The following is a 26,353-nucleotide window of genomic DNA, read 5'->3' as shown; positions in this document are numbered from 1 at the left end:
TAGCCATGAATTGGTGCTTCAGTGTGAGTCTGGAGGGAGGAATCAGGCTAAAGGGGTCAGCTGTAGGACCTGCCTTAGGGCCCGATCCTCGACATGAGTCTCTGAGCCAGAGAAGGATTTCACTTCAGCAGCACGTTCAAGGTCGCTCTGCATGCACTTGTGGCTTCTGGAGCAAGGCAGAGAGGGCCTAAGCAGAAGCAAGGGCTTGGCCTGGGGAGCTAAGACCCCCTGCCCTGGAGGTGGACGGTCATGGCGTGATTTGGAAAAGGCTCTCAAGCAAACATCGCTCTGCAATCATGGTTTCATAGTTTCATGGTTGGTCGCGTCGGAAGGGACCTGAGCAGATCATCAAGTCCGACCCCCTGCCGTGGCAAGAAAGAGTGCTGGGGTCAAACGACCCCGGTGAGGTGTCTATCTAGTCCTCTTCGGAAGACCCCCAGGGTAGGAGCCAGCACCACTTCTCTTGGAAGTTGGTGCCAGGTCCTAGCCGCCCTGACAGTGAAATAACGCCTCCTGATGTCTAGTGTGAATCTCCCCTCTGCCAGCTTGTGACCGGTATTCCTTGTCACTCCTGGCAGTGCTCGGGGGAACAGGGACTCCCCCAAGCCCCACTGTGTCATATTGAATGAAATAGTTTGAATGTTTGTAAAGGTTGCCCATTAGCCAGTTTCAGGAAGAAGATAAGATCTATCTCCTTATCTAGCTCATTGTTTTGGACTACGTGCGAAAGATCCAGACTTTGCTCAAAGTTTTAACTCTTGAATTTTATCTTTAGAAGTCTTTAACAAAGAGAACCTGAAAATGATCTTTTAGCAAATATCCTGAGTTCCGAGAGATCAAACCCTAGAGCCTTTTGACCAGATTGGTAAGAAAAGGTCATTTGCAGTGATATGGAAGTTCCCCAAAGTAATTAAAATGATCAACAAAAGAAACTGATTACTAAGCAAAAGAATCTGTTGAGTAAGATCCGAGCCCAAATTTGGGGGTAATGACAGGTTTGAGTAGGAGTGGCCCAAGACGGCAGCTCACTCAATAAAAACTGTAACTTACTGTCCCAATTTGGAGGTGGCTTCACTTGCAGAACAACGAAGGAAGAATCCCAAGTGTAGGCCGGATCAGGCTGATCACCTGAACCACCCTCTCCGTGAACACGAATCTCTTAGTTCACGCTGAAGCTGCAGAGCGCCTGAAAGGGACTGAAAGAAGGGGACTTATTCCTATCAGTATTGAGGCCAGCCTGTTGAATCGTATTGCTGAGGCGAGCCCATTGAACCGTACTACTGAGGCCAACCCATTAAATTGTACTACTGAGGAATGAAACCATATTTTGGTGTTTGGCTTCTCGGAATTCTAGGATTGTAAGTATATTAGGAAAATAATAGTATTGATTCAGATTTAACTTTTAGTTGTAATTGTAGTTTTTGTAATACTAATTCTTATAGCATTGTTTGGGAAGGAAGTGCATTCGGAGCATTGTTTCTGATCTATGTAATTATTGTGTTCTTAATGTTTGTGGTGTTTCTTAAAGCTAAGCAGTGTTATATACGTAGCAAAGAGTTTTAAAATAAAATTGTGTTGTATGAATTAAGTGTGTAAGCATTGTGAAATCGTGCAAGTAGCTAACTACTCCCCCAGCCAGTGCATCAAAACGAATCAGTAAATTGTGTGGGATTTTCTCTATTCCATAACCCACTAGAGACACACTGGTCCCCCCGGTAGATATATAGGTGGCCACCAGGTCCTCCCTTAGCCTTCTCTTGTGGAGGCTGAGCAGGTTCAGGTCCCATCGCCTCTCCTCGTAGGGCCTGCCCTGCTGCCCCCCGATCATGCGAGTGGCCTCCTCTGGACCCTCTCCATGCTGTCCACATCCCTCCTGAAGTGCGGCATCCAGAACTGGACGCAGTACTCCAACTGCGGCCTGACCAGTGTCGCATAGAGGGGGATGATCACCTTCTTGGACCTGCTCGAGATGCATCTGTGGATGCACGACAAGGTGCGGTTGCCCTTCCTGACCGCATCCCCACACTGTTGGCCCATGTTCATATTGGAATCAATGATGACTCCAAGATCCTTTTCTGCCTCTGCACTGACAAGAAGGGAGTTCCCAGCCTGTAGGTCTGCTGCTGGGTCTTCCTCCCCAGGTGCAGCACCTTGCACTTGTCAGTATTGAACCCCATCCTGTTCTCATCTGCCAACCCTGTATCCTGTTTAGGTCCGATTGTAGCCTGTCCCTCTCTCCTAGCGTGCCCACATCCCCCCACATCTTGGTGTCATCCACGAATTTGAATAGTGTTCTTTTCACCCCCCCGTCCAAGTTGCTGATGAAGATGTTGAACAGCGCAGGTCCGAGGACTGAGCCCTGGGGGACCCCACTGCCCACATCCTTCCAGGTAGAAAATCACCAGTCCACCATCACCCTCTGGGTGCGGCCCTCCAGCCAGGTAGTGACCCATCTGATCGTGTAGGAATCAATGCCACAGTCGCCTAGCTTTTTAATGAGGATGGGGTGAGAGACAGTGTCGAAGGCCTTCCTAAAGTCCAGGAAGGCTACGTCCACTGAGACACCTGCGTCCAAGGATGTTGCGACCTGGTCACAGAAGGCCACCAGGTTGGTCTGACAGGACCTGCCTTGAATGCACCCGTGTTGGTTGCCCCAAGCTTGATCTCCCCTGCCGGTCCTTCCCACATGTGCTCCTGGATAATCTTCTCAAAGAGCTTCCCCAGGACTGAGGTAAGACTAATGGTGCTATAGTTGCCCAGGTCCTCCCTCCTCCCTTTTTTGCAAATGGGGACCATATCATTTCCTTTTGGGCATATTTGGACGGTCGGAGTTGGTTAGCTTGAGTTGCATGGAGCTGCGCGGGACAGAAAGCTGGACAATGCACGGAGCAAAGGAAAAGCACAGGAGAATTGGAGATCTTGATAGCTCTGATGCACCCAAACACTTCCACATTACACTTTAACTGTGACAGGGCCCGTGATACAGAGTTGTGCATTGCATACGTGCTGCCTCTTTGCCTTCAGACAGCCCCACACAGCAGAGCACCTTCAAGGATTGCAGCAGCCATTCCCTCCCTTAAAACTAGCCCCACGCAAGTCTTTGAAGGCTGCCTCCAAGCTGCTTCACACAAGCTGGAGTTTGTGCCGTTCCAGTCATACGGCTTCAAAAAGAAACAAGAACAGCCTGGACACAGAGCAGCTCTGGTGGCATCTCATAGCAGTCATGGGCATGGGTGGCACATAAAAAATACAGACCAAGGTACATCGCGGAGCAGGCCCTTGCAGTCACAGCACTCACTGCATAAGGGAACACTACTGCAGGATTCAGGTGCAAGAACAGGGCTTTCTCTTTCATTGAATCATAGAAAATGAGGGTTAAAAGGATGCTCAGGAGGTCACATCTAGTACAACCCTCTGCTCCAAGCAGGACCAGCCCCAACTACATCATCCCAGCCAGAGTTTGTGTACCCGGGTCTTCAAAACGTCCAAGGATGGAGACTCCTGCTCCTCTCTGGGTCCGTTCCTCACGTCCATTCTGCTGCTCAATACAGTTTAATGCCACATGTTCCCTGCTCTCTTTCCGGCAGCATCCAGATTTTATTGTTTTCCCCACATGCCCTCAACTTTTCATGCCACTTAAATCCCGCTTCCTGGCACTGATTAAACCCCCTTTCCTGGCATTGATAAGGATGCAGGCTGCAGCCACGTGACTTTTCAATGCCAGGCTGCCAGTTCAACTCGGCAGTGAAAGCAACATCCAGTGGGAAGCCCTGGCAAGGGTGCCTGCGTGCGTCGGCGGCAGAGACGAGGTGTCTGCGAGCGCTGGCTCGCTGGAGACAGCTCTGCTGCAGCCTGATTTTCCAAGATGAGCACCATCGCTTTTACCCCTGGTTTGAGCAGTATAGTGGGGCCCTGTTCAGAAGTTCTCAACAGAGCCCCTCTGCAGACTGGGCTCACTTTTAGCTAGACCCATGGCATGATCTGGTTCTGGGACACGTCTCCAGCACCAAACGCGGTCCGGCAGTTCCCATTTGCAGCTTCCAATGGATGCCTGCAAATAGCAACCGCTTCGCTTGCAGGGTGGGAGCACTGGGACACGATCCCTTGTTTGTGTATCAGGGGTTAGTACAGCCGGGTCCGCATTTGTTGCTCAATTCTCATGCTGTGTCTCAGCATCAGTTTCCATTGAGAGCACCCTTCTAGCTCCATTGCCACCGAGCCACAACATGTTAATCCTAGAAATCACAGACATCCCAGAGCTGTGTCCAAACCAGCCCAGACACAGCCAGTGTCCAACCTCTGAGCAGCAGGACACTGTCACCCTGTTACACAGCCAAGCATCACCCCCGACCCTGCTGCAGGGAAAGCAGGGGGGCTGCAGCTGCCAACGTCCTGCTGCTGCAAAGGGGGATCGTATGTGCCCGAGACATCCCAGGCAGAAGCCGTGCCCTTGCTGCAGAGGAAGGCATCCCCCTCCCCACCCCAGTTTGGACCAGTCTGATCAGGTGGGAAAATCCCTTCCTGCCCCCAATGCAGCGTCGGTCTGAGCCTGAGCGCAGGGGCAAGACCCTCCAGCCAGGACCCTGCGGGGTTGGTGCCAGCAGGAGCATTGAGCCCAGTCCCAGCCCCAGCCTGGGATGCATCCAGCACCTCTGGGGGAGGCTTCAAACCCCCTGACACATGAAGCAGAAAGTGTGTGTGTGTGGTGGTGGTGGGGAGCAATCAGCACAGCCTGGAAGCTGCACCCACATCACCCCCCCAGTATCCATCCAACCTCTTCTTGACACCCCCAGGAATGGAGAGTCCCCCCTTCCCTGGCGTCTATCCCACGGCCTCCCTGCTCTGACAGTGAAGAAGTGTTTCCGGACCCCCAATCCAAACTGACTTTGCTGCATCTTCAGGCCGTGGGTCTGCATCCTCCTCTCTGCAACAAGAAAGAAAAGCTGCTTTCTCTCTTCTGATGGCAGCCCTTCAAGTATTTGCAGACTGCTCTCATGGCCCCACTCAAGTGCCTTTTCCGCAAGCTGAACATGCTCCGCTCCTTCGGCCTCTCCTCTGATTTGCTTTCCAAGTCCCTGAGCATCTTTGTGGCTGCCTCTGGCTTCTTTCTAATGTCTCCAAGTCCCTTTCAAAATCCAGAGCCCAGACTTGCACACGGTATCCAGATGAGGCCGAACCAGTGCTGAGCGGAGAGGCACGGTCACCTCCCGTGTCTTGCACCGAATGTCTCTATGGACTGTGTTCACCTCTGCAGCCTCCAACATTTCGGGTCTATAGGGGAAGCTCTGCTGCACAGGCCGTGCCCCTCACTCCCTGCTCAATAGCGACTGATGCCCCCTTCCTCCAAGCACGTGTCCCAATCCTCGGTGAATGTGGCCGCACTCTCAGCTCCCACCACATCTCGCGGTCACGAGTCCCACCCTTCAATGCCACGCTGGGGGAACAGAACTGCCTTTGGTTCGTTTTAAATTGACTAGTACTCATTTCATGCTGTGACCCCTCATTCCTGTCTGGTGAGAAAGTCAGGAATAAACCCCTACTGACTTCCTCTTGGCCATTGAGTGTGTTGCAAGCCCTTCTCCTGCCCCCTCTTAGGCCTCTCTCTTCTGAACTGAATGGGCCTGGTTAGCAGGGCTGTCTCCCAATGCCTCCAATCCCATGTTTTTGGGGGTGGTTGCGGGTGGACACACGCTCCTGTGATGTGGTGATGTGCCAGGGGGTTGGTGAATGATGCTCTAGGTACATCCTTACCGTGCTTGTAGCAACCGGGGTTGCATTATCACTTAGCAACCCCGCGCAGCCTTGGAAACCAGGGCTTGGCACTTGCGGGCAGGGGTTTGGGGACAGCTTCCCCAGCAGAAGATGCAGCACCCGCAGCACTCGGTACCCAGCCTCCCGCCGCCCATGTCCTCCCCACCTCTGGCTCAGGAGATGGACCCTGCTAGAGAAGAGCTGCAGTCGGGCAGGGGCTCTGGGCACGATGGGAGCCCCGCTACTGGGGCCAGCCCATGCAGCCCTGGACTAGGAGGTTTGTGTGCCTGTTGATGGGCAGGTCTTGCATGAAGCATTTCATAATGCATCTGGTGCATCTCCTGTCACCAGGGCTGAGGGCAGGGGGTCCTGGCTGTGCTTGACCCTCCCGCCTCGGGGTCAGGGCAGCTCTGAGTGCCAGACCCCGAATCTCACTGCCCAGCACAAAGCCTCTGCCCGTCCGCCCGCAGCCAGGCCCCGGCTCACTGGGCTCTGCGGTGCTCCGGGGTGCGGGAGGCTTTTGCATCCCTGGGCCCAGCTCCCTGCTGCAGACGATGCTCGTGCCTTGGACCGCCAGAAGGTTCCCAGGGCGATGCTGGCAGGTCCGTCACCCGCATTGTTCAGCGGGGAGTGGGGCTGAGCGGCCGCTGTTGCAATCGAGAGCGTGCTGTTTGCCAACCCCCCAGGCACGCCCAGGCTAATCTCCCAGATCAGCCTCAGCCTGGGAAACCAGATGCACACATGTGGCCCCGCCAGAGCTTCCCCGAAGCCTTTGCATGGGGGCGTGCGGCAGCTGCGGAGTGGGGCAGGCCTGGGGGGTGATAGTCCCCCGGCCCCTCTCTGCCCATGCTGTGAGCACGCTGTCGGCTCTGCCCTGGCCCCTGTGAGGGCTGGCAGGGGGAGCGTAGGGCTGGCGCTGGCTGGAAGACCATCCTATTCCAGTTGCGTTCCCAGTCCCCACATCAGGGAAGAGCCCCAAGGTTAAGTCCAAGCAGCAGCGAGCCAGAGGGCCCTGGTCCAGCCGGCCGAGATGGAGATGGAGATGGAGCCAGCACCAGGCGTGGAGCCCAGCTGCAGCCTCCAGGCTAGTTGATTGGAAAAGGGCAAACATAGTGCCCATATTTAAGAAAGGGAAGAAGAAAGATCCAGGGAAGCACAGACCCATCAGCTGCACCTCGGTCCCTGGAAAAGTCGTGGAGAAGATCCTCAAGGAACCCATTTCTAAGCACGTGGAGGAGAAGAAGGTGGGTAGGAGCAGTCAGCATGGAGTCACCAAGGGGAAGTCATGCCAGACCAGCCTGATGCCTTCTGTGATGAGCTGACCGGCTCTGTGGATGCGGGCAGACCGGTGGATGTGGTGCATCGTGGTTTTAGCAAGGCTTTTGAGACGGTCTCCGACAACATGCTCGCAAGCAAGCTAAGGAAGTCTGGGCTGGATGAATGGACTGCCTGGTAGATAGAAAATTGGCTGGAGCACGAGGCTCAGAGAGTAGTAATCAATGGCTCGATGTCTAGCTGGCAGCTGGTACCAAGTGGGGCACCCAGGGGTTGGTCCTGGGGCCAGTTTTGTTCAATGTCTTCATCGAGGACCTGGAAGATGGGATGGAGAACGCCCTCCTGAGCTATCACGAACCCTTGAAAAAGACAGCAAGGAAAGTTAAGATACTCAGCAACTTCCTTAACAAGCCGGCTGGGTCATTGTGGGGTGCAAGAGCCTCAACCCTAAGGATGTCAGCTCTTGCTATCTCATGCTCTGCGGCAGGGAGCTGTGCACCAGCCTGGATCTGGTCAATGTGCCCCAAACTCATTGGTGTGCAGCTAATGTGCATCATCTGAGGGACTCTCCCACCCACCCCTCTCCCATGGCTCCCAGTCCTGAGCAACGTTGTTCCCCCTCATATCCGAAGGGAAGTTGCAATTTAGGAAGCTACTGGAGAAGATCTATGCCAATCCAAGCCTGTCGCTGCACAACGGTCTCTTAAATCCACGTGTTGCATGTCTCTCATCATGACACCCACTATGGTCCAAACTGCTGCAACAGGACCGCATGGCAGAGACCCCCGGTGCGAGGAACAGCAAGCACGTTCCTACCGTCTGCCCCCCTGGCTTCAACCTGCTGCACCGGCAGCAGGGCTGAATGAATAGGTTCCCAGCAGGGCAAGGTTAGGTTTAGGGTTAGGGCCATCCTCCACCTTTGGGGTCTTCATGACAACCCAGACTGTAGCTGAGGCAAAACATATGCCGTATGTTTATTGCATGTGGTTGATGACTGCCGCTACATTCAATGGTGGACGACAGGAGCTGGACACGGGCACTGTGGACACTACTGCATGCCTTGGCAATTATGCACATGCTGCGTGCCAGAGAGATTGATCAACGACCTGGAAGATGGCATAGTTTTCAGAGGACACCAAGCTGGGGGGAGTAATAGATACACTGGAGGGTCCGGCTAGGATTCAGAGAGACCTTGGCAAATTGGAGGACTGGGCCAAAAGAAATCTCATGGGGTTCAACAAGGACGAGTGCAAAGTCCTGCACTTAGAAGGGAGCAATCCCCTGCACCGGGGCAGGCTGGGGGTGACGGGCTGGGCAGCAGCTCTGCAGAAAAGGACCAGGGGGGGTGGGGGGGAACAGTGGGCAATAAGATGGATAAAAGCCAACAGATTTCAGCTCAGGGGCCAGCTGGGAGCCCCTTGAGCTGCTGGCCAGCCCTCTGTCCCCACAGCACCGCCTCTCCTGGATGCCCAGCACCACGGCAAGGCCTGGAGTGAGAAAAGCTGCTTGAAAATGCACGTGCGGGCCCCAACTGCGCGCCCAAATTCCAGCCCAGCTTAGGAGCTCAGCAGGGGCGCGGGTCTTGTATTGTGTGATTTAGGAGACAGGAACCCGGGCATAACAGCCCTTGGTGCCAAGAAGGCTACCGGCATCCTGGGCTGCATTGGCAGGAGCATTACCGGCACATCGAGGGCCATGATTCTTCCCCTCTAGTCAACACTGGGGAGGACACATCTGGAGTGCTGTGTCCAGCTGTGGGCCCCTCGCTGCAGAAAGGAGTCTGCAGAAGAGAAGACTGAGGGGGGTTGAATAGCAGCCTTCACCTCCCTGCAGGGGGGCTGCAAAGAGGATGGAGCTGGGCTGGTCTCGGTGGGGGCAGATACAGGACAAGGAGCAATGGGCTCAAGCTGCAGCAAGGGAAGTTGAGGTTGGATATTAGGAAAAAAATTCTCATGAGGAGGGTGGTAAAGCACTGGAAAAGGTTACCCAGAGGGGTGGTAGGATCTCTATTCTTCAAGTTTTAAAGACCTGGCTAGACAAAGCCTTGTCTGGGATGATGCTGTTGGGGCTGGTCGTGCTTGGAGCAGGGGTTGGACTAGATGTGATCTCCTGAGATCCCTTCCATCCTCATTTTTTATGCTTCTGTGATTCTCTCTGGGCAGGGGGTGAAGAGATGTGATCCCGCACAGACACAGCCATGCTGGCAAAGCCACTACGCAGAGACAGACCTGCCAGCTAAGCTGGGAGCTCATAGGAGCAGCATGTTTTGCTCCCAGACCTGAGTTTCTGCCATGCCAGTGCACAGGTTTGTGTGGACAACGCAGCTGTGCCCAAGCAAAGACCGAGCTGCCCAGGTGGGATCCCGAGAGCCCTGCCGCAGCAAAGCTCCTCCGTGCCTACGGCTCGGGGCATGGGGGAGCCCCTGAGAGTGGAGGGACCGAGGCAGAAATCTCCGAGTCGCAACTCAGGGCTATAAGGGGGCGTTCAAGTGTGTCAGGAGCAACAGGGACGCGCACAGAGGGGCTGGACCGGGGCGAGATGGGGTCCTGGGCAGATCCCATCCCAGCCATGGGTCTGTCCAGCCTGCTCCTGACACCATCGGAGTAAGAAGACTCTCCAGCTTCTCCGGGTGCTGCTCCAGTGCCCGCGGCTGGGCCGAGGGGAGGGGAGGGGAGGGTACCCACACATCCAGGGCGGTGTCTCCCCCACTATGCTTTGCACTGGGGGGGCCTCCCCTAGAGCCTGCACCCAGAGCCGGGGCCGCGCGTCAGGAAGGCCAGGGACGGGGACAGGCTGGAGAGTCCAGCACAGATGGCCACCAGGACTGGGGAGGACCGCAGACAACCGGGGTCATTTTGTCTGGAGAGGAGCAGGCGGAGGCACGTGAGAACAGTCTTCACATCCCTGTGGGGCCACGACAGAGGCTGGAGACGGGCTCCTCTCTGTGGCTGCAGGGGACAGGACTAGGAGCAATGGCCTCAAGCTGCAGCAGGGGAAACTGAGGCTGGAGATGGGGGGGAACGTCCGGCTCCGAGGGCCGTCAAGGTCGCTGGCTCCTCTTGCAGCTGCTGGCCCTTGCTTTGCTCAAGATCTCCGGCCTGGCAGGACGCAGCCGGGCCAGAGCCCAGACAGAGCGTGCGCTCCTGCGAAAGGCAGCACGCCCCAAACCCCGTGAGAGCAGGGCCCGGGCGGAGGAAGTCCCTGCCCTGGGTGCAGCTCCAGCCCAGCAAACGGTCCCTTCCGGCCGTGGGGCTGAAGTCTCAGCAGCGCCCGTTCCTGCCCCGCAACCCCAGCACTGCCCCCAGCCCTGCCCCGTCCTCTGCCCCGAAGCCCAGTGCCCCATTGCCTGCGCCCGAGGCCGCGGTGCCCCGACCCACTGCAGAGGGGCTTTGCAGGGGTGCTTGTGCGTGCGCCCGTCCCCGCTCTGATGTCCTGGGGGGTTCCCAGCCTGCAGCCCCAGGCTTCATGCTGCCAGTCCTGGTCCTGGTCCTGGTCCTGGTCCTGGACCTGGACCTGCCCGGGGCCGTGGGGGGGTTCTGTCCCCAGCTCGGCTCCCCCGACGCGCCTCCGGGTACGGCTTGACGCCCCACGCTGGGCCAGGCCCCGGGGCTCCTCCTGCCTGGCCCGTGCCCCGCGCTGGCTGGGTGTCCCCGCGCTTCCCGCACGGGTCAGGGCTTCCCCTGGCTCCGAGCTCTGCCCTGGCGTGTCCAGAGCTTCCCGCCATCCTCCCCCCCGGCCCGTGCTGTCTCCCCGGGTGGTCGGCGCTGCCGGGCACGGCGCCCACGGCCCCTCGCTGCGCGGCGCCAGCTGCACCCCATCTGTCGTGGAGAAGGGGTTTGGGCCCCTTTTCTGGGTCTGGACCCTAGCCTCCCCTGCCAGCCCTGGCTCCCCATGGGCAGGACCTCTTTCCCTGAGGCCCGGGCCCCTCGGATGTCCCCCGAGGGTCTGGCTCCGGGCGGCCCTGCTGGTCCGCTCCTGCCCGAGGTCCCCGTCCCCAGGGCCCACGCAGGACGTGCCGGGGGCTGCGTGCTGGAGCTGGGGGCTGTGCCCGACTGCAGCCCCTCGAGGGCATGGTGAGGGGGTATCCCTGGGGGGGCTTTGCTTTGGCACTGCAGGGGTTAACGCCTGCCCTACATGTGTCTGGGTCAGGGTGGCGACCGGGGGGTGTTTGTGTACGGGGGGCAGACCCCGACTCCAGCCTACCTGGGGTGTCGCGTGAGTGACCCCCAGACCACCCCCTTGCATTTCCCATCATGCCGTGCTGCAGGCGGGACCCCCTGCTCTCCCCATCCCTGCACGAAGAGCTGGGGGGTCGGGGGCGCGCGGAGCCCTGACTTCCAGCACTCCCCCCCCATCCCCCATACTGTTCCCTGCAAGGCTGTCTTGTCCATGGAGCCTGGGCCTGGGCCAGCCCCGTTCCCGAGCACGGGGGCTTTCCAGGCCCCCGGGGACTGGGATGCAGGAAGGAGGCTGCGGGTCTGCAGTGAGCCGGGGCCGGGGGGGCTGAGGCTGCCAGCGGTTCCTGGATGCATCCTCAGGGAAGCAGGAAACTGGGATGGAAAATCCCCCCTGCCCCTGCCCCTGCCCCTGCCCCTGCCCGTGGATGGACTCTGGTCTCTGGGCTGATCCCGGGGTTCATGGAGTCGCCGTCCCTTGCTCAGATGGCAGTGAGGGCACGACTAGGAGGATCAGGGACATCTGTCACTTGTGGGGGTGCCAGCAACTGGGGCTGGCAGGGAGCATGGGGCATTGGAGTCAGGCCCTGCACCGGCTTCCCCGTGGCACCGTGGAGGTGGCCATGGACCTGCACCAAGCACCGGGTGCCTGGGAGGTGCACAGGAGCCCTGCACCAAGGGACAATCTCCCTGGATAACCCCTGCCCTCTGGGTGACACTGGATGACCTCTGCCCTGCGGCGTGACCCTAAATGCCCCCGGCCCATCCTAGCAAAGCCGCAGCTTCCCCAGGCAGGAGGCAGCGCAGGGGCACAGGGCAGGAGGCAGGTCCCAGCCTTCCTGCACCAGAGCTGGGGCAGGGAAGGATACAGGAAGGGTCCCCTGGCACAGAGCCCCCAAGGCCGTGTCCTCTCATCCCGGCACTGCTGGTGGGGAGAGCTCGCCTGCAGCCGTCCAGGCTCCCCTCGGCCTCTGGGGTGGGCAGGCTGCGGGGACCAGCCTGGGGCCGCGCAGGAGCAGCTGGGGCTGGGCAGCTTGGTTGGGCTTGCTCTGGGCAGCGGTGGGAGAGCTTTTCTCCTGGGTGGTCCCAGCCCAGAGGTGTCCGGCCCCGCTGCACCTCTGATCCCCTGCAAGTCTGATCCCAGGCTCTGTCCCACGGGGACTTGGGAGACCTGCCCTGCTGCTGCTGGGGGGCTGGGGGAGCAGGGGCAAGAGCAGGCGTGGGGTGGGGGCGGAGGGCTCTGTGACTGTGGCAGCCTCCTGGCCCCTGGCTGAGTGTGTTTGCACGTGGCTGTCTGCACACGTTCCCATGATGCGCACACATGCGTGATATGTACACACATAAAGCCCACACACATGCACATGCACAAACATACATACATATGCATGCACACAAGCGTACAAGTATACACACATATGCACACTGAAATGCATGCAAGCATACACATGCACACACATACATATACAAGCATATATGGACACATGCACACACATGCAGATGTGCACATAATTGCAGGCAGCTATACATGCACATATACAGATGCAAACACGCACACGCATGCACACAATGCCCGCAGGTGTATAGCTTGCCATGTGTGCACAGCCCCAGCTCCCCGTGCCCTGGGCACAGGCTGTCTTGTTGCCCCACAACCCTACATGCACCCCCAGTCTGCCCCCCTGCCCATCCTGCCTGTGCAAGTCCCACGGGCCGGGTGACAATGGCCAGAGCTTGCACAGATGCTCAGCACTTCCCGCCTGCACGGGCCACGTTCCAGCTGGGCTGGGCGCCAGGCGCAGGTCAGGGCAGCACTGCTCCAAGCTGCAAGGATGCAGCCCCAGCCAGGGGCTTTCCAGGCACGGGACAGGCAGCGCGTCCCCCACGGGTCCTCAGGCGGGTGCTGCATAGCTCTGGCGTGGGGGAGAGCAGGGACAGGGACAGGGCCTGCCTGTCACACTTCTTCCCTACTGTCCTTCCCCCACCACCCCAGGAGCCTTGTCTACACCAAGGCAGGCTGGGCTCTGCCCCTGCTCCAGCGGCTGAAGGAGTCCCGGGGAGTCCTCAGGCCAGGGTCCAGCAGGTTCTGGGGGGAGATTCGGTGCAGAGCCCAGGAGCCGGGGAGCCAAGCGAAGGCAGAGGCTGCCCAGGCAGAGGCAAGGGCAGGGGCAGTGCAGCTGTGCCCAGGGCTCCTTGAGAGGTCTCCAGCCCCTGACCCAGCCCAGCGTGGAGACACAGACATGCCCGAACTGGCTCAGCGGTGTGAGCTCAGCCCCGGGGCACACGAGCTCTAGGGGCCACTCCTGCCCCCAGCTCCAGCCGGCTGCAGGGCCTGGCCCAGGTGCTGGGGGGAGCCCAGGAGTGCTGGGGGCTTCTTCCCCGGGCCCCCAGCTGTGACTCTGGGCTGGGTTCCCGTACACGGGGTGCTGCCATTGATGGGAAACCCAGAACCCCCTGGCTGCAGCTTGGAGGAGCTGGACACGGCCCAGCGCCGTGGGAAGAGGGCTGGGCTGGGCCCGGGGCCAAGAGCGTCAGGCAGCGGAAGCAGACTGACCCGGGATAAATAACCGCGCGGCAGAGCCAGGGCCAGAGCTGTGTCCTGCCAGCTCCCTGACGCACCATGGCTCCTCACCTCCTGCTCCTGCTGCTGCTGGCTGTCCTCGGCCTCCGCTGCCCCCAGGGTAGGTAGGGGACGGCCCCGCTGGGCCCCATGGGGCTGGAGGGGTTGGGGGCTCTGGCCCCTGTCCCTTCTGGGGGCATCCCGTGAGCTGGTCTGGTCTTTGCCACAGGTGCTGCATGGACCTGGTCACATCCCCCATCCTGGTGCTGGGAAAGTGGCTGGGGGAGCCACATGCCCTCAGCACGGGGGTGGGGGGGGGTCCCTGCTGCACTGACAGAGCCCCAAGGCTGCTGCATGTCCAGGGGGACCTGCTGGGGCTGGGGCAGAAGCGCATCCCCTGCCCTGTATCTGACCGAGCCCTCCGGCCCCTCCGCCTGTCCCCAGGCTCTGATGCTGCGGCTGACTGCTGCCTGACTATCAGCTCAAAGCACATCCCACCCCGGATCGTGACGTCCTACCGCATCCAGACCCCCGAGTCCGGCTGCCGTCTCCGGGCTATAGTGTGAGTACCCGGGCACACCGTGCATGCCAGGGAGGGCTCGGGACTCGGTCTTGGGGCGGAGAAGGCGCAGCCCCGTCCTCACCACCGCTGTCCTGCTGCCTCCGCACAGGTTCATCACCAAGCAGGGCTTGAAGCTGTGCGCCTCTCCACACGCGCCCTGGGTCCCTGGCCTGATGAAGAAGCTGGACAAGAAATTGCAACCCCCTCACAAGCCCCAGAAGCAGAAAAGGGGGCCCAAGCCCCAGAAGCAGGTCCGGGTGTAAGAGGTGGGCACGGCCAAGCTGGGGTTGGAGGCAGGGCTGTGCGTCAGTACCTGGTCCCTGGTGCTAGGAGGGGAGGGGGCACCTGCCTGGGGTCTCGGACCAGCCCTTGCTGAGCTGGGGGGCACCTCCTGCGCCTGGCATCTTGGCCCACGGCTTGGACCATGAGCTGCAGGAGGGGCTTTCTGGGGGCTGCTGGTATGTGGGGGAAGCCTCGGCACCCCTGTAACCCCCTCCCTGTTCTTCTCCTCCCCCCAGGATGCTTCCCCCTGCCCCACGGAGCTAGGCCAGCTGCAAACATCTGTGACCTGTGCCACTGCCTAATCTCTGTCTGCCCCGCGCTGCGTCTGCATCTCCCGCTGCACCCTGAAGCCTCCTGCACCTGCCTCTGGGGCTGCGGCTGCAATCTCCTGTTTGAAGCCCCCAGACCCTCTGTCTTGCACACCCAGGATGGAGACAGCGCCGCTGGGGCACGGGCATCCCTGGTCCGGCTTAACGGCATCTGACCCGGGCAGGACAGGTCCCAATCCCTGCAGAAATGCCCCAGGGAAGGCTAAGACCCCCGACCTGTGGTGGGGTCTGTGGGTGCAGGGTCCCCTTCCCATGCCCTGCCCAACCCAGCATGGGTCCGTGCCCATTCGGGCCCCGGGGGAAGCTGCCACATGAGCCCAGCCACGATGAGCTGAGCCTGCTCCCGGCGCCCGGCACCCAGGGGCGTCGTGTTTCTGTGGCCAGCTCCATCCCGGCCAGGGCCCCACAGCTCATCCCCAGCTCCATGCACCGTGGGGAGACACCAGCCCCGGGCCAGGGGACCAGGCCCTGCCGCACTCTGAGCCATGGCCGTCAGAGCCGGGGGCCGGGACCAGGCCTGTCCGTGCGGCTCCCAGCACCAAACACCTCCTCGCTCCCTCGCACCTGGGTCCTGAGTCACCCGGGGATGTTTGCAAACCTACTCAGAAACTGTGAAGCTGCTGCCGTGGCCCCGAGCTCCCTGGAGCCACCTGCCGTGGCCTGGCCCGTGCTCTGCCCACGGGGTTCAGCCAATAAACGTGTTATTCAAACCAGTGCAGACTCGTCCTGGTACTGGGGGCCGGGTGGCACGGGCTTGGGGTGGGGGTCCCGGGCTGGGGATGAGGACCCTGCTCCAGCTAAGCCACGGTCCTGGTGTCTTTACTGCACAGCTCCTGTCCTCAGCAGCTCTTGCAGATGTCCGGGCCATTGTCCCCATTGTGCAGATGGGCAAACTGAGGCACAAAGTGGAACGGAGGGAACTTGAGAGACTGGTGGTGGAGGAAGGATTAGCTCCTAGCCCACCCACCACTAGTCCATACTGCCTCCCTGCCAGCCCCTGGCCTCGGGGCTGTGGAGGGTCCTTAGCCTGAGTGGGGGGCTCACAGCACGCCCTTGGCTTTGACCCCTGTGGAGCCGTGCACCAGGGCAGCAGGTGCATCCCCCTGCTTCGCTCCCAGGAAGGTGGCGGGTACCAGGGACCCGGGTGCAGGCGCTGGTGCCCACGTGCCTTCTCAGCACCTCTCGGGAAGGATCCGTGCAGCACCGTGCCCCCCATGTCTCCCCAGTGCTTGGGAACAAGGGGCAGGCGGCAGGTTCCCGGGGACGGGGGAGCTGTCTCTGTGCGGACCCCGGAGAGACCCCAGGGAGCCGCACTCTGCCCTGGCAGGCTGGACGTGGGGGGCTGAGTGCGACCCCCCTGCCCCGTGTCTCCTCGCTGTCGGGGACCACCCAGGCTCCCGGCTGTGGTCTCCCTGCTGCTCAGGTCACCGGGGAAGGGCTGAATCTGGGGCACTGGAGCACGGGTCCTGGCCCAGGATGAGGGGGCCGGACTCGGAGCAGGCCGAGCTGGGGCAGCGCGGGACCTGCTGGGCAATGAGGGGCACGGAGCAAAGAGGCCCTGGTATGAGCCCGCTGTCCCAGGACCGGCAAAGCGCGGCCGGCTGGACCTCGTCCCCGCAGCTGCTGCAGACCAGAGGAGCCGTCCGATGCCCCGGGACGGCTGGAGCAAGGCAGCCAAGCGCTGGCAGCGGGACCGTCCGGCAGGGCTGTGCAGACGGGAGCTGTGTGGAGCCGTGCCAATCTGGCTCTGGCGGGTGGGATCTGGCTGGCTGTGAGCCTGGCCCCATCCTGGGATGCCCCCCAGCCCCACAGAGACACAGCACCCACCCAGTCTGGGTCGTCCCAGCAGTGCCCAGGCTTCATGGTCACTCGTGGAGCTGGCCACCCCTGTCCCCCTGCCCCCAGGCCACAGCTGGGGAAAGCGGCAGGAAGAGCTGGGGAAGGGGCTTGGGGAGCACCCGGTGCCCTTGGCAGTTGCTGGCAACGCCTGACCGTCCAGGCTGGACCCGTCACCGGCCTCCTCCTTGGATGCGGAGCCAAAGGGAGATGCAGGGTCTCTGCCATGAGACTTCCCCCCTTAGCCGGAGAGCCCTGCCTGGGGCTGGGGGCAGCCAGGGGCCCTGGACTGGGTGGGTGGTGCAGAGGGGCAGCGGGAGGAAAGAGGCGGCTGGTGTGGAGAACCCGAGCCCCTGACAATGCCCTGGCCTCCAGCGGGGCACCTGCTGCCTTCCCAGAGCCTCTGCCTCCCCAAAGCTCTCTCCCGAGGACCCCTGGGCTGGGATCCAGGGCAGATGCAAGCTGGCAAGGAGCAGGGTGGAGCACGGCGCTGTTCCTCCACAAGCCCAGCTGATCTGGGGGGTTGGAGCCAGGGTGGGAGGGACGACCCCAGGGTCCAGCCCAGCAGCCTTTCCTAACCCAGCTGGCCTGGGAGGCTGGAGCTGCTGCGGGGTAGGACTTAGCCCCTGAGTGCCGGCCGGGCACAAAAGGCAGTACGACAGCGCAATGACACCTCCACCTCCCTGCATAAATGCGGCCATAAATGCAGCTGACTCTGGGGAGGACCTACTAAAACTGAACTGCAGGGCAGGGCCGGGGGCACAGGCTGGGGGCAACTTGCAGGAAAGGCTCCTAAACTGCATCAGGGCTGGGCTGGACTGGGAAATGAAAGCGAAAGGCTGAGGCCAGAGGGATAAAGAGGAGGCAGGAGCTGGCAGAGGCAGAGGCACGAGGGAAGGAGGCTGCACGCGACTTGCTTGGCCCCGCTGCTGTACAGAGCCCAGCAACGCCGGGAGCATGGCCCTGCTCGGCCTGGCCGTCCTCGCCCTCTGCGCCCTCCTGCCAGGTAGGGGATCCTGGCTCTGGCTCTGGGTCCGGCGCCTGGCTCCCAGCTCTGGGGCAGCTTGCTGCAGGGTGTCTCTGCAGGACAAGGGCAGGGCCTGGCAGGGGACCCCGATCCCGACAGGCACTGCTGCCTCCTACCAGCAGTGTCCAGGCTCGTTAGCCCAGGGTAGGCTAACGGGCACGGTGAATTAGCCTGCCCTGGGCCTGCAGTCAGGCGGCTCCTGCGGTCGGAGGCTCCCATTGCCTGGCAGGAGCTAGCACCTCTGCCCAGGTGTTCCCGGGGCAGGGCGACCGTGCCTCAGTTTCCCCGCACACCCCGCCCCACCTCACGCGTCTCTCCTCCAGCAGCAAGAGGCAGCAGCAATGCCCTAGACTGCTGCCTGCGCACCAGCGCCATGCCCATCCCTGCCAGGATCGTGCTGCGCTACGAGGAACAGCTGGCGCTGGAGGGCTGTCCCGTGGAGGCCACCGTGTGAGTGGGACCGGCTCTGTGGGCAGGGGATGGAAGGGCAGATCCTGGAGCAGCGGGGCACCCATGGCAGCTCTTGTGCTCTAGAGAGCCAGAGCCCAGCCCCGCCGTGGTCTGGCTGCTCCAGCCTGGCACGGGGCAAGCATGGCCAGAGCCAGGAGCCGTGGGCTGTGGGCGGGAGGGCGAGCGGGCTGGATGCAAGCAGCTGCCCTCACCCGGGGCCTGTCGGTGCTGCCAGGTTCCTCACGGTGAGAAGCCGGCGCCTCTGCGCCCCGCCACATCTGCACTGGGTCCGGCATCTGCGGGAGAAGCTGGACAGGCGGCACGGCGGCAAGGTGAGGGGCACCTGCCCGCGGGGACAGCCCCTGCCTGCACCTGACCGGGCACCTAGGAGGGGCTCGGCCCTGCACACCCCCCTGCCCTGCCCTGCCCTGCCTCCCCGACCCCTTCCCCTTCCCCCAGAGCAGGGGCTGCGCTGGCACAGAGGCAGGGCCTGGGTTCGAGTCCTGCTCTGCCCTGCAGGAAGGGCTGGGGGCTGCGCTCCCAGAGCTGGGGTGTCCAGAGCGGGCAAGGACCAGGCCAGGCGAGGGAGGGGAGGGGAGCCCTGTGGGTCCTGATCCTGCAGCTCCTTTCCCGTCGGATTTGCAGCGCTGGAGTGTGTAGAGCCGGTGCTGCCCGGATGGAGGAGCCTCACCCGGAGCCATTGGGACGTCCAGCTGCAGCGTCTCCCCCAGCACCAACTCCTCGCCCTGCCCCTCCTGCTCTCCACCCTGGGACCTTGTCCAGGGGGATGGCGGGACCTGGGCAGAGCACCCCTGGCTGCTCCCCGATGGCACCGCACCGGCCTGGCCCGGCAGCCCCTCGTGCAGTAGGACGTGGGTGTCTGCGCTCACACCCTGCGCCGTGGGGCTGGGGGCAGCCCAGGGGGTCGGTCCCTGCCCCTCCCTGCCCCTGCACCCCGCGCTGCTCTGCTTCACGCCGCGGAAATAAAGAGGAACAGGAACACACGTGTCTGCTCACGTCTAATGCTTGGGCCCAGCTCCGGGACCCCTGGGAGGGGCCGTGGTGGGGGCTTCCAGCTGGGCTGGCACTGGGCTCCTGCGGCTGGTGCCCGTGCCTGGGGCAGGCCGGGCCCTGTCTGCATTTGCCTTTGGGAGTCCTGGGCAGCTTGGAGCTCCCCCAGACCCCTCGGCAAGACCCCAGCGCTGTGCAGCCTGGTGGGGAGGAAAGGTTGAGCTGGAGGCTCCTGGGGCGGATAGGTAAACTGAGGCCCGGTGCAGACTGCAGATCCCCAGGACAAAGGCAGAGAGACCTCATGCCTCCAGAGGTCTCTAGGATCAGGGCCACACTCTGGCCGGGGCTGCATCCCAGAGGGGTCGTGCCTGTAGGCAGATCCCCCACAAGCCAGCCAACCGCGAGGGCCATGTCTCCCTGCACTCCCTGCCCTGCAGGCACCAGTGAAGCCCCTGGCCACCCCCTCGCGGCACCTTCCAGGAGACCCATGTCACCCCAGTGCCCCCAGGGTGCTGGCATCGATCCATCTGGGACAGTCCCACCCGCTCTGCCCTGTCCCTTGCCTGCGGTGTCCTGGAGGGACACAAACCTGCACCAGCAGCTCTGGGGCAGCCGGGTCCTGGATGTGGTGTCGGTGCCTTGACTACTTTGTGCAGCCTCCTCTGCCCCCGGAGACCTGGAGTGTGCGGGAACCTCGCTGCCCCTGGGCCAGGGGATGGGACGTGCTCCCTATCCACCACAAGGACCTGGAGACCTGATGCCCACATGGCCCGGTGGCCCGGCCCCAAATGCACTGGGGCTGTCCCCGCGCGGCGGGAAGGGGCAATGGCACAGAGGGACACGAGTTTCTGCTGAGCCCTGAGGTTGCCCGATGGCCCGGCCGCCGGCTGTGCCACTCCTGCAGGCTGGGCCCAGGCCGCTGGGCACGCCGGGCAGGCACTGGTATCAGCAAGGGCTGGTCGGAGCCGGGTACAGGCTGAGCGGGGCTTTCCCGCCCCTCCCGCCTGCAGCTTTCCCGACTAAGGACGGGCACGGGGTCAAGCTGGGAGTGCCACGTGGAACCTGCCCCCGGCACACCTGGGAGCGGGCTGCCACGGAGCGGGTCACAGCAGCCACTCTCCCCTGGCTGGGGGATTCCCACAGCCTCCAGCCGTGAGGGGCAACCCCGGAGTCAGACTGCCCCTGTCCCAGGCAGGGACCATGCCCAGAGCACAGGGGACTTGACCAGGGCTCCCAGCTGCAGGCTGTGGCAGGACTTGGTTGCCCAGAGAGGTCCCTGCCCTAGGCCAGCCCAGGCTCTGCCCGGATGCTTGCTGCAGAGCGGTGAGGGTCACGGCGGAGCTCATGAGCGGCTTTCTCAGGACAAGGACCATGGGGCAAACGTGCCACGTCCACCCCGCGCCAGGGATACAGCTGCTGGGCGTTGTCACTCCCTTGCACCCTCAGCCCCCACAAGGAGTCTGCGGGGGCTGCTCACCCCCGGGGGGACTCGCTGGGGGCAGTTGATGCGCAGGGGACGGGGCAGTGGAAGGGGCAGGAAGGCACCAGGCGCAGGTGCTCTTTGTCCCCGGTTGCAGAAAGTCCCCTGGTTCGCACAAAGAGGAAGTGAAGAGCAGGCGGCCGGGCAGGGCTGGGCTCAAGCCAGCGAGCAGAGGCTCTGGCCTGCGGCCGCCCCGCCAGGAGTGACCGCAGCTGCTCCCGGCACAAAGCCGACGGGGGGAAGCAGCGGGGCAGGAGCAGGTGGGGCTGGGCTGCAGCGTGGCAGCCGGCCAAGGCTGGGGGACGGGTTCACACTCTGGCCGCAGGCCCTGGCCCACCCGTGCGAGGCTGCAGGGGTGGCCGGACCCACCGGGTTCCCCCGACACGGCCCACGGGCGCTGTACACCACCCCGCTCGGGGCCGATGGCAAACAGCTGCTCGGGGCTGCGCGGCTCTGCAGGGCTCTGGCCCCTGCTCTGCAGCTGCTGCGGACGAGGCTGGCATGGGGGGCGGACGACACCGGCCCAGGGCTGGCAGCATTGTCCTCCCGGGGACTCGGCCTCCTCTCCTGCGCCACGAGTGCCCCGGGCCGGGCTGCGGCCGTGGGACCGGAGCAGACGGGGCGGCTGGCACAGACCGCGCCGCCCTGGCTCCCAGCGCTGCCTGCAGTCGCCCTCGCCGGCGTCGTCCGGCCGGGCGCCCGGCGGGATGGCAGTGACCTTGGAGAGGCCCCTCTCCCACGACTCCCTGTTCAGCCTCGGTCCCCCCACGTTGCTCCCATGTCAGAGCTCGGCCGGGGCAGCCGGGGCGGGCAGGCTGGTCCTGCCCCGGTGCTGCTACCCGCACCGCTGCCTCCACCTCGGCCCCGCCGGCACTTCCAGCGCCCCGTACGCCTCCCGGCACGGCCCAACTGCACCAGCATCGCTCGCGGGCCCTGCACGTCCCCGGCAGCGATGCCTCGCTCGTGGCGGCTCCTCCGGCCGTGCAGAGCAGAGCTGGAGTCCCCGGGCTGGGGTCTCCCTCCAGGGCCAGGGGAGCAGCTCAGCCCCTTCCCCGGGATGCCCGGTCACAGCCCGGTGCCGCCCCGAGCAGCGAGACAGGATTCGGTCTCCAGGACCCGCAAACATTGGTGCCTCTGCTGAGTCTCGGGGGCTCGTGGCTCTGCCGCCCCCGGGACCCCCAGCCGAGTGCTGCTAACTCGTGTCCCGGGGCAGTGGCTGGGGCAAGGGGGCTAGGCCAGGCCTCCACCGTGCGCGGGTGGGCGCCGGGCCCCTGGGCTGAAAGCCGCGGCCCCAGCCCTCTGTAGCTATAGTTGCCCTTCACACTTGCCTTCTTGCGACCGGGGCTCGGGTGGGAAAGGTCTGGCCTCGGCACAGGGGCGCGGGGAGACCGGGATGCCGCTCCCCAGGGAAGTTGGCCCAAGCCCCTCCTGCCTCCAGAGCGCCCGGGACCAGCCCCCCGGTGCCCAGCCCCCCCCGGCGCAGGTCCCTGCAGAGACCGGTCCCTTCGGCACGGTCCGTCCGGGAGGCCGTCGGGGCCCTGGCAGAGGACGGGGCCAAGGGGCAGCTGGCAGGTGCCGTACCTGCTCCGGCAGCGCAGGCTGTCCCCGGGCCGCGGGGTGCATCCCCCAGCACCCAAAACCGAAACCGCCGGGCCAGGAGCGGCTCGGTGGGGCGGGGGCTTCCCAGCAGCAGCTAGTTCTGCTTCTGCCCTGGCTCCGTTTTGCTTTCGGCTTCTCGCTGTGCCCCGCTGACTGGGCAGTGCCACCTCGGCAGGGGCTTCCCGGTCCCGGCACTGAGCCCCAGGGCAAAGGCTCCCAGCACCATGGCTGGGCAAGCGGGTGGCGAAGGGGCTGCTCCCGTGGGCTCTGTGCCCTGCGAGTCCCAGCCTGGGGTCTTGCATTGCCCGGTGCATGGGCGGGGCCGCGGGGCTCTCCCCCTCCGCTGCCAAGGAGGGGAGGAGCGGGGAGCTGAGTGCGCCTTTGGCCGCCCGCACAGCTGCAAGGTGGGGCAAGCTGCTGGGGTGCGGGGCTGTACTGGGAGATGCTGGTTGGAGGGGCTGGGCCCCCCAGGCTGGGCTGGGGACCCCCTTTGCAGTGGGTTGGGGGGCTGTAGGGGACAGCGCAGCCCGGGAGCTGCCTGGAAGCCCCTGGGGCCCCGGGAGAGCGACCCAGCCGGCCTCCGCGGCACAGGGGCAATTCCTGGCTGGGACCTAGAGGCACGATCAAGGTCAAAGTGCCCTGAACCAAGCAGCTCTTGGGCCAGCTCAGCTACGGCACCCCCAGTCCACGGCCCCCACGGCCAGCATCACCCCCAGCACTGTCGCCTCCCTCCCCACAGCCCTTTCCAGCAGGGTCGGTGCAGTCCCGAGCACGGCTCCGTCACCCCTGCGGCCCATGAGACGTCAGCTGCACCCTGTCGCAGCCCTGCATCTCCTCCGCACTGCAAAGATCCCTTGCCCGGGCCCCGACAGCCAGCTCGGAGCCGTGACCCTGGGGCTGGCACTGCTCCGGGAGCCCCGCAGCCCGGAGCACGGAGGAGTCGAGCACCAGGACCCCTCACGCATCCCCCCGTTCTCCCACGCAGGCGGGTTTGCCGTGCCTCACCGGTCCGGGCCCTGCCTGCCCCATCGCTGCCGGGGGAAAGCAGGGCAGCCCCACGGCACCACTGACTCTGGGGCTGCAGCTCTGCGTGCGTCGGGCCGGTCCAGGCCCCTATCGCGTGCAGCGGGCAGTTGTGACCCCTTTGCAATTCAGGAGGAAGCCGGGCGGGTCGGAGGTGGGGGCGTCAGAGACCGGCGCAGCGGCCGGCAGGATGTTCCCCAGGTCTGGCTCTGCTCAGGCGGGACCTCGGGAAGGACAGTCTGGGACACTGGGGTCACCTTCCCTCATCCAGCTTCCCCTCCCTCTCCCTTTCACCTGGGGAAGGGGCAGGAGCCCAGGAAGGGAGGAAGGCTGGACAGACAGACAGATGAGTCAGCTGCCAGGGATCAACGTCTTTGGGCTGTAATGAATTGCACCTAAGAGTCCTAAGGGAACTGGCCGAGGAGGTCTCTGCTCGCTGGCAGCTTTGTAATGAGTCCTGCAACAGCGGGGCCCTGCAGCCATGCGGCACTGCTATTCAGACAGGACGAGGAAGGCCAGGCAGGTCCTTCTGGCCAGTGCTCATTTCTGTCTCTCACCCCAACGCCTCATTCCCAAGGCGCCGGCCAAGAGCCTGCCCTGGCTGGCGGGGTGGTGACGGGGACAGGCTGCAGCTCACGTCCCCTCCCCGACGCAGCCCCGGCCGGCGACACGGCTCCCTGCACCGCAGCGTGTCATGACCCCGGGCTGGGAGCATCTCCGTGTCGCAGAAGCTCCCGACACGGTCGGCGACGCCTGGCACTAGCGTGTGCGTCCACGGGGGAGGCAGGCTGTGGACGTGGTCGTGAGGGGGCCAAGGAGGTGGCACCAAGCCGGGGTTGGCTGGATCCAGGGGGACCTCCTTGCTGCTGGCGGCACTGCCCGCCCCGGGAGTGTGGAGACTGGTGCAATGCGGGGGTGACGGGCGGCTGCGGGGACCGCTCGCGGAGGGCTGGGCAGCAGCATCCCGCACTGCAGCAGGGGCTGGGCCCCGCGACCCTGCAGCCCCTTCCAGCCCCGCGAGGCCCGGATCCAGGACCGGGTCCCCCCGGGCGGTGCCAGCAGAGAGCCCGGCGTCCAGGCATGTGCTGCCTGAGAGGGCAGCGACGCAATGGCGGGGTAGCGGGCACTGCCTGGGCCTTGCAGGTGGCAGACCGGTGGTTTGGAGGCTGCCAGAGCTCCCCCTCCCCGGTGCCGCAGGCAGGGTTGATGTGCTGGGACAGGCCCGGGGGCCCAGGTCCCGCGTGGCTGGGAGCGAGGGCCAGCCCCGGGTCTGGCGGTCACGGTGTCTGCGGTCGGTTCTGGCTGGTTTGCTCCCCGACCATCCATCATCCCCAGCCTTGTGGGAGGGAAACAGTGATCTGCACACGCAGTCACAGAGGCGTCACCCCCAGGAGAGCACCAGGGCAGCCTCCCGGGCACAGCCCTAGTGTAGACAGCGCGCGGGCGCTGGGGCACTGTGCGCTCTCCCTGGGCCAGCGCAGGTCCAGACCTGGGGGAGGAGTGATCCCGGTCTCACGCGCACGGCTGTGAAGGGAGCTGCTGCGACCCAGGACAGGCCTCTGAACAGCTCCTGGCGCTGCGCCGGGCTGAGCCTGAGCCTGCCCTAGGAGGGGAACGGGGTCGTGAGCGTGCGGGGGTGCTCATGGAGCGTGGCAGGGAACAACTGCTGGCAAATGAGCTCGCCAGGTGTCTCTGGGAGGCAGTACATGTGCCACAGCCCCAGGTCGAGCTCCCCGGTCCCTTTGCCCGGCCCCAGCTGTCACGGGCTCCCACCGTAGTGCTCAAGCCCAGCATTCAGGGTGAAGTTTGCAGCCTTCCTGGTGCTGGCTGGTGGGGAGGGGGCTCTGGACCCCGGGTGTCATGGCCCCAGACACAAGTGGGGCTGGTGTCATCTCCTACCCCCAGCAGCACAGGGCACTGCTGTCAGGGACGTGCACGGCAAACAGAGGAGTCCAGGGGCAACTGGAGGACAGGACGACAGAGGAAAGCTGCAGGGAGAGGGAGGGAGCATCTGGGAACCACATGTCCCAGTCCCGCTGCCATGGGAGGGCACCGGGCATGGGAGGAGATGGTTGGAAAGTCCCTGGCTGGCTTTTGCTCTCCGTGTTTACCAGGAGATACGAGGGACGAGATGGGGCTGGCTCCACGCCGGCAGGGAGGGACGTAGGATCATGGGACAGGGAGTGGAGGGGAGCAGCCTGGCGGTGGTTAACCCCTTTGGGAGCTGCCTCCAGCTGCCCTCCAGCTGCTCCTCTCCTGCCTCACCTGGCCGGACCTCGGGCATCGAGGGGGCACCAGGGCAAGCATCTAGCGAGCTGGCTCTGGCTGGACGTCGGCAAGGGTCAAGCTCACAGGACTATGTCAGGACGCTGCACTCCTGTGAGGGGCCGGAGGCTGTGGGTGACGCTGGGGAGGCAAGAGCCTGGCTCCAGGCAGTAGATAAGAGATGCTGGGGCGCGCGGCTGATCCAGCCCTGGCCTGGTCCTGCCAGCCGGAGAAGGCTGCCAGACCTGGTCCCAGCGGGCTCAGGCGGGCACAGGCTGCACACACCCAAGGACAGTTGTGAGAGCACGCGAGAGGGGCCAAGCTGGCACGGGCGCGTCATTCCCATCCCATCCTGCTGTCTCCCCACAAACGGGGGTGCTCAGCAGTGTCTCCTCCCTCTTTCATGATCCCATGCAAGGTCTCCTCTCCTCTCCTGATGCCCCCGGCGGCAATTGCAGCGGGCAGAACTGATGTGGTTTTATTGGGTGCAAGATAGGCACAGGGCACGGGGCCAGGGGCTGAGCCCGCTATCAGGGCTTGATAGCCGGGCAGGGCTGCGGTGCCAGCGCCGTGCAAGCCCTGCAATCCAGCGCCAGGGCCAGGACAGAGCGCCTGCTCGCTGCTTTGTGCATCAGGAAGGGACAGCACTGCCCTGCGTCTCCCACCTCGACCGGCTCAGACGGGCCATCCTGGATGAGACGAGGGCCGGGGGCACTTTCTGCATGGAGCAGGAC

The 26,353-nt window shown here is 63.5% G+C and overlaps 2 protein-coding genes across 2 annotated transcripts; both read left to right on the top strand.

Moving 5' to 3' along the window:
- Positions 1-13,772: 13,772 nt before the first annotated feature.
- On the top strand, positions 13,773-15,641 carry LOC102568280 (C-C motif chemokine 21). Its single transcript, XM_019492615.2, has 4 exons — positions 13,773-13,876; positions 14,200-14,317; positions 14,427-14,583; positions 14,836-15,641. Exons 1-3 carry the CDS (start codon positions 13,816-13,818, stop codon positions 14,578-14,580), a joined length of 333 nt encoding a protein of 110 aa, XP_019348160.1. The 5' UTR covers positions 13,773-13,815; the 3' UTR covers positions 14,581-14,583; positions 14,836-15,641.
- Positions 15,642-17,721: 2,080 nt separating this feature from the next.
- Positions 17,722-19,230, top strand: LOC102568044 (C-C motif chemokine 19). Its single transcript, XM_059723556.1, has 4 exons — positions 17,722-17,770; positions 18,118-18,241; positions 18,477-18,573; positions 18,887-19,230. The coding sequence occupies exons 1-4, from the start codon at positions 17,722-17,724 to the stop codon at positions 18,899-18,901; spliced, it is 285 nt and encodes a 94-aa protein (XP_059579539.1). The 3' UTR covers positions 18,902-19,230.
- The last annotated feature ends 7,123 nt before the right edge of the window (positions 19,231-26,353 follow it).

Source organism: Alligator mississippiensis, chromosome 3 (genome assembly GCF_030867095.1).
Source record: "Alligator mississippiensis isolate rAllMis1 chromosome 3, rAllMis1, whole genome shotgun sequence".
Lineage (NCBI taxonomy): Eukaryota > Metazoa > Chordata > Crocodylia > Alligatoridae > Alligator > Alligator mississippiensis.
The sequence above is the reverse complement of the archived record's forward strand: the minus strand, read 5'-3'. Positions and strand labels throughout refer to the sequence as shown.

Coding starts and splice junctions, on each gene's coding strand:
- LOC102568044 (XM_059723556.1), top strand. CDS start 17,722: ATGGCCCTGCTCGGCCTGGCCGTCCTCGCCCTCTGCGCCCTCCTGCCA. Junction 17,771..18,117: donor CCTCTGCGCCCTCCTGCCAG/GTAGGGGATCCT, acceptor CTCCTCCAGCAG/CAAGAGGCAGCAGCAATGCC. Junction 18,242..18,476: donor TGTCCCGTGGAGGCCACCGT/GTGAGTGGGACC, acceptor CGGTGCTGCCAG/GTTCCTCACGGTGAGAAGCC.
- LOC102568280 (XM_019492615.2), top strand. CDS start 13,816: ATGGCTCCTCACCTCCTGCTCCTGCTGCTGCTGGCTGTCCTCGGCCTC. Junction 13,877..14,199: donor CGGCCTCCGCTGCCCCCAGG/GTAGGTAGGGGA, acceptor GCCTGTCCCCAG/GCTCTGATGCTGCGGCTGAC. Junction 14,318..14,426: donor TGCCGTCTCCGGGCTATAGT/GTGAGTACCCGG, acceptor GCCTCCGCACAG/GTTCATCACCAAGCAGGGCT.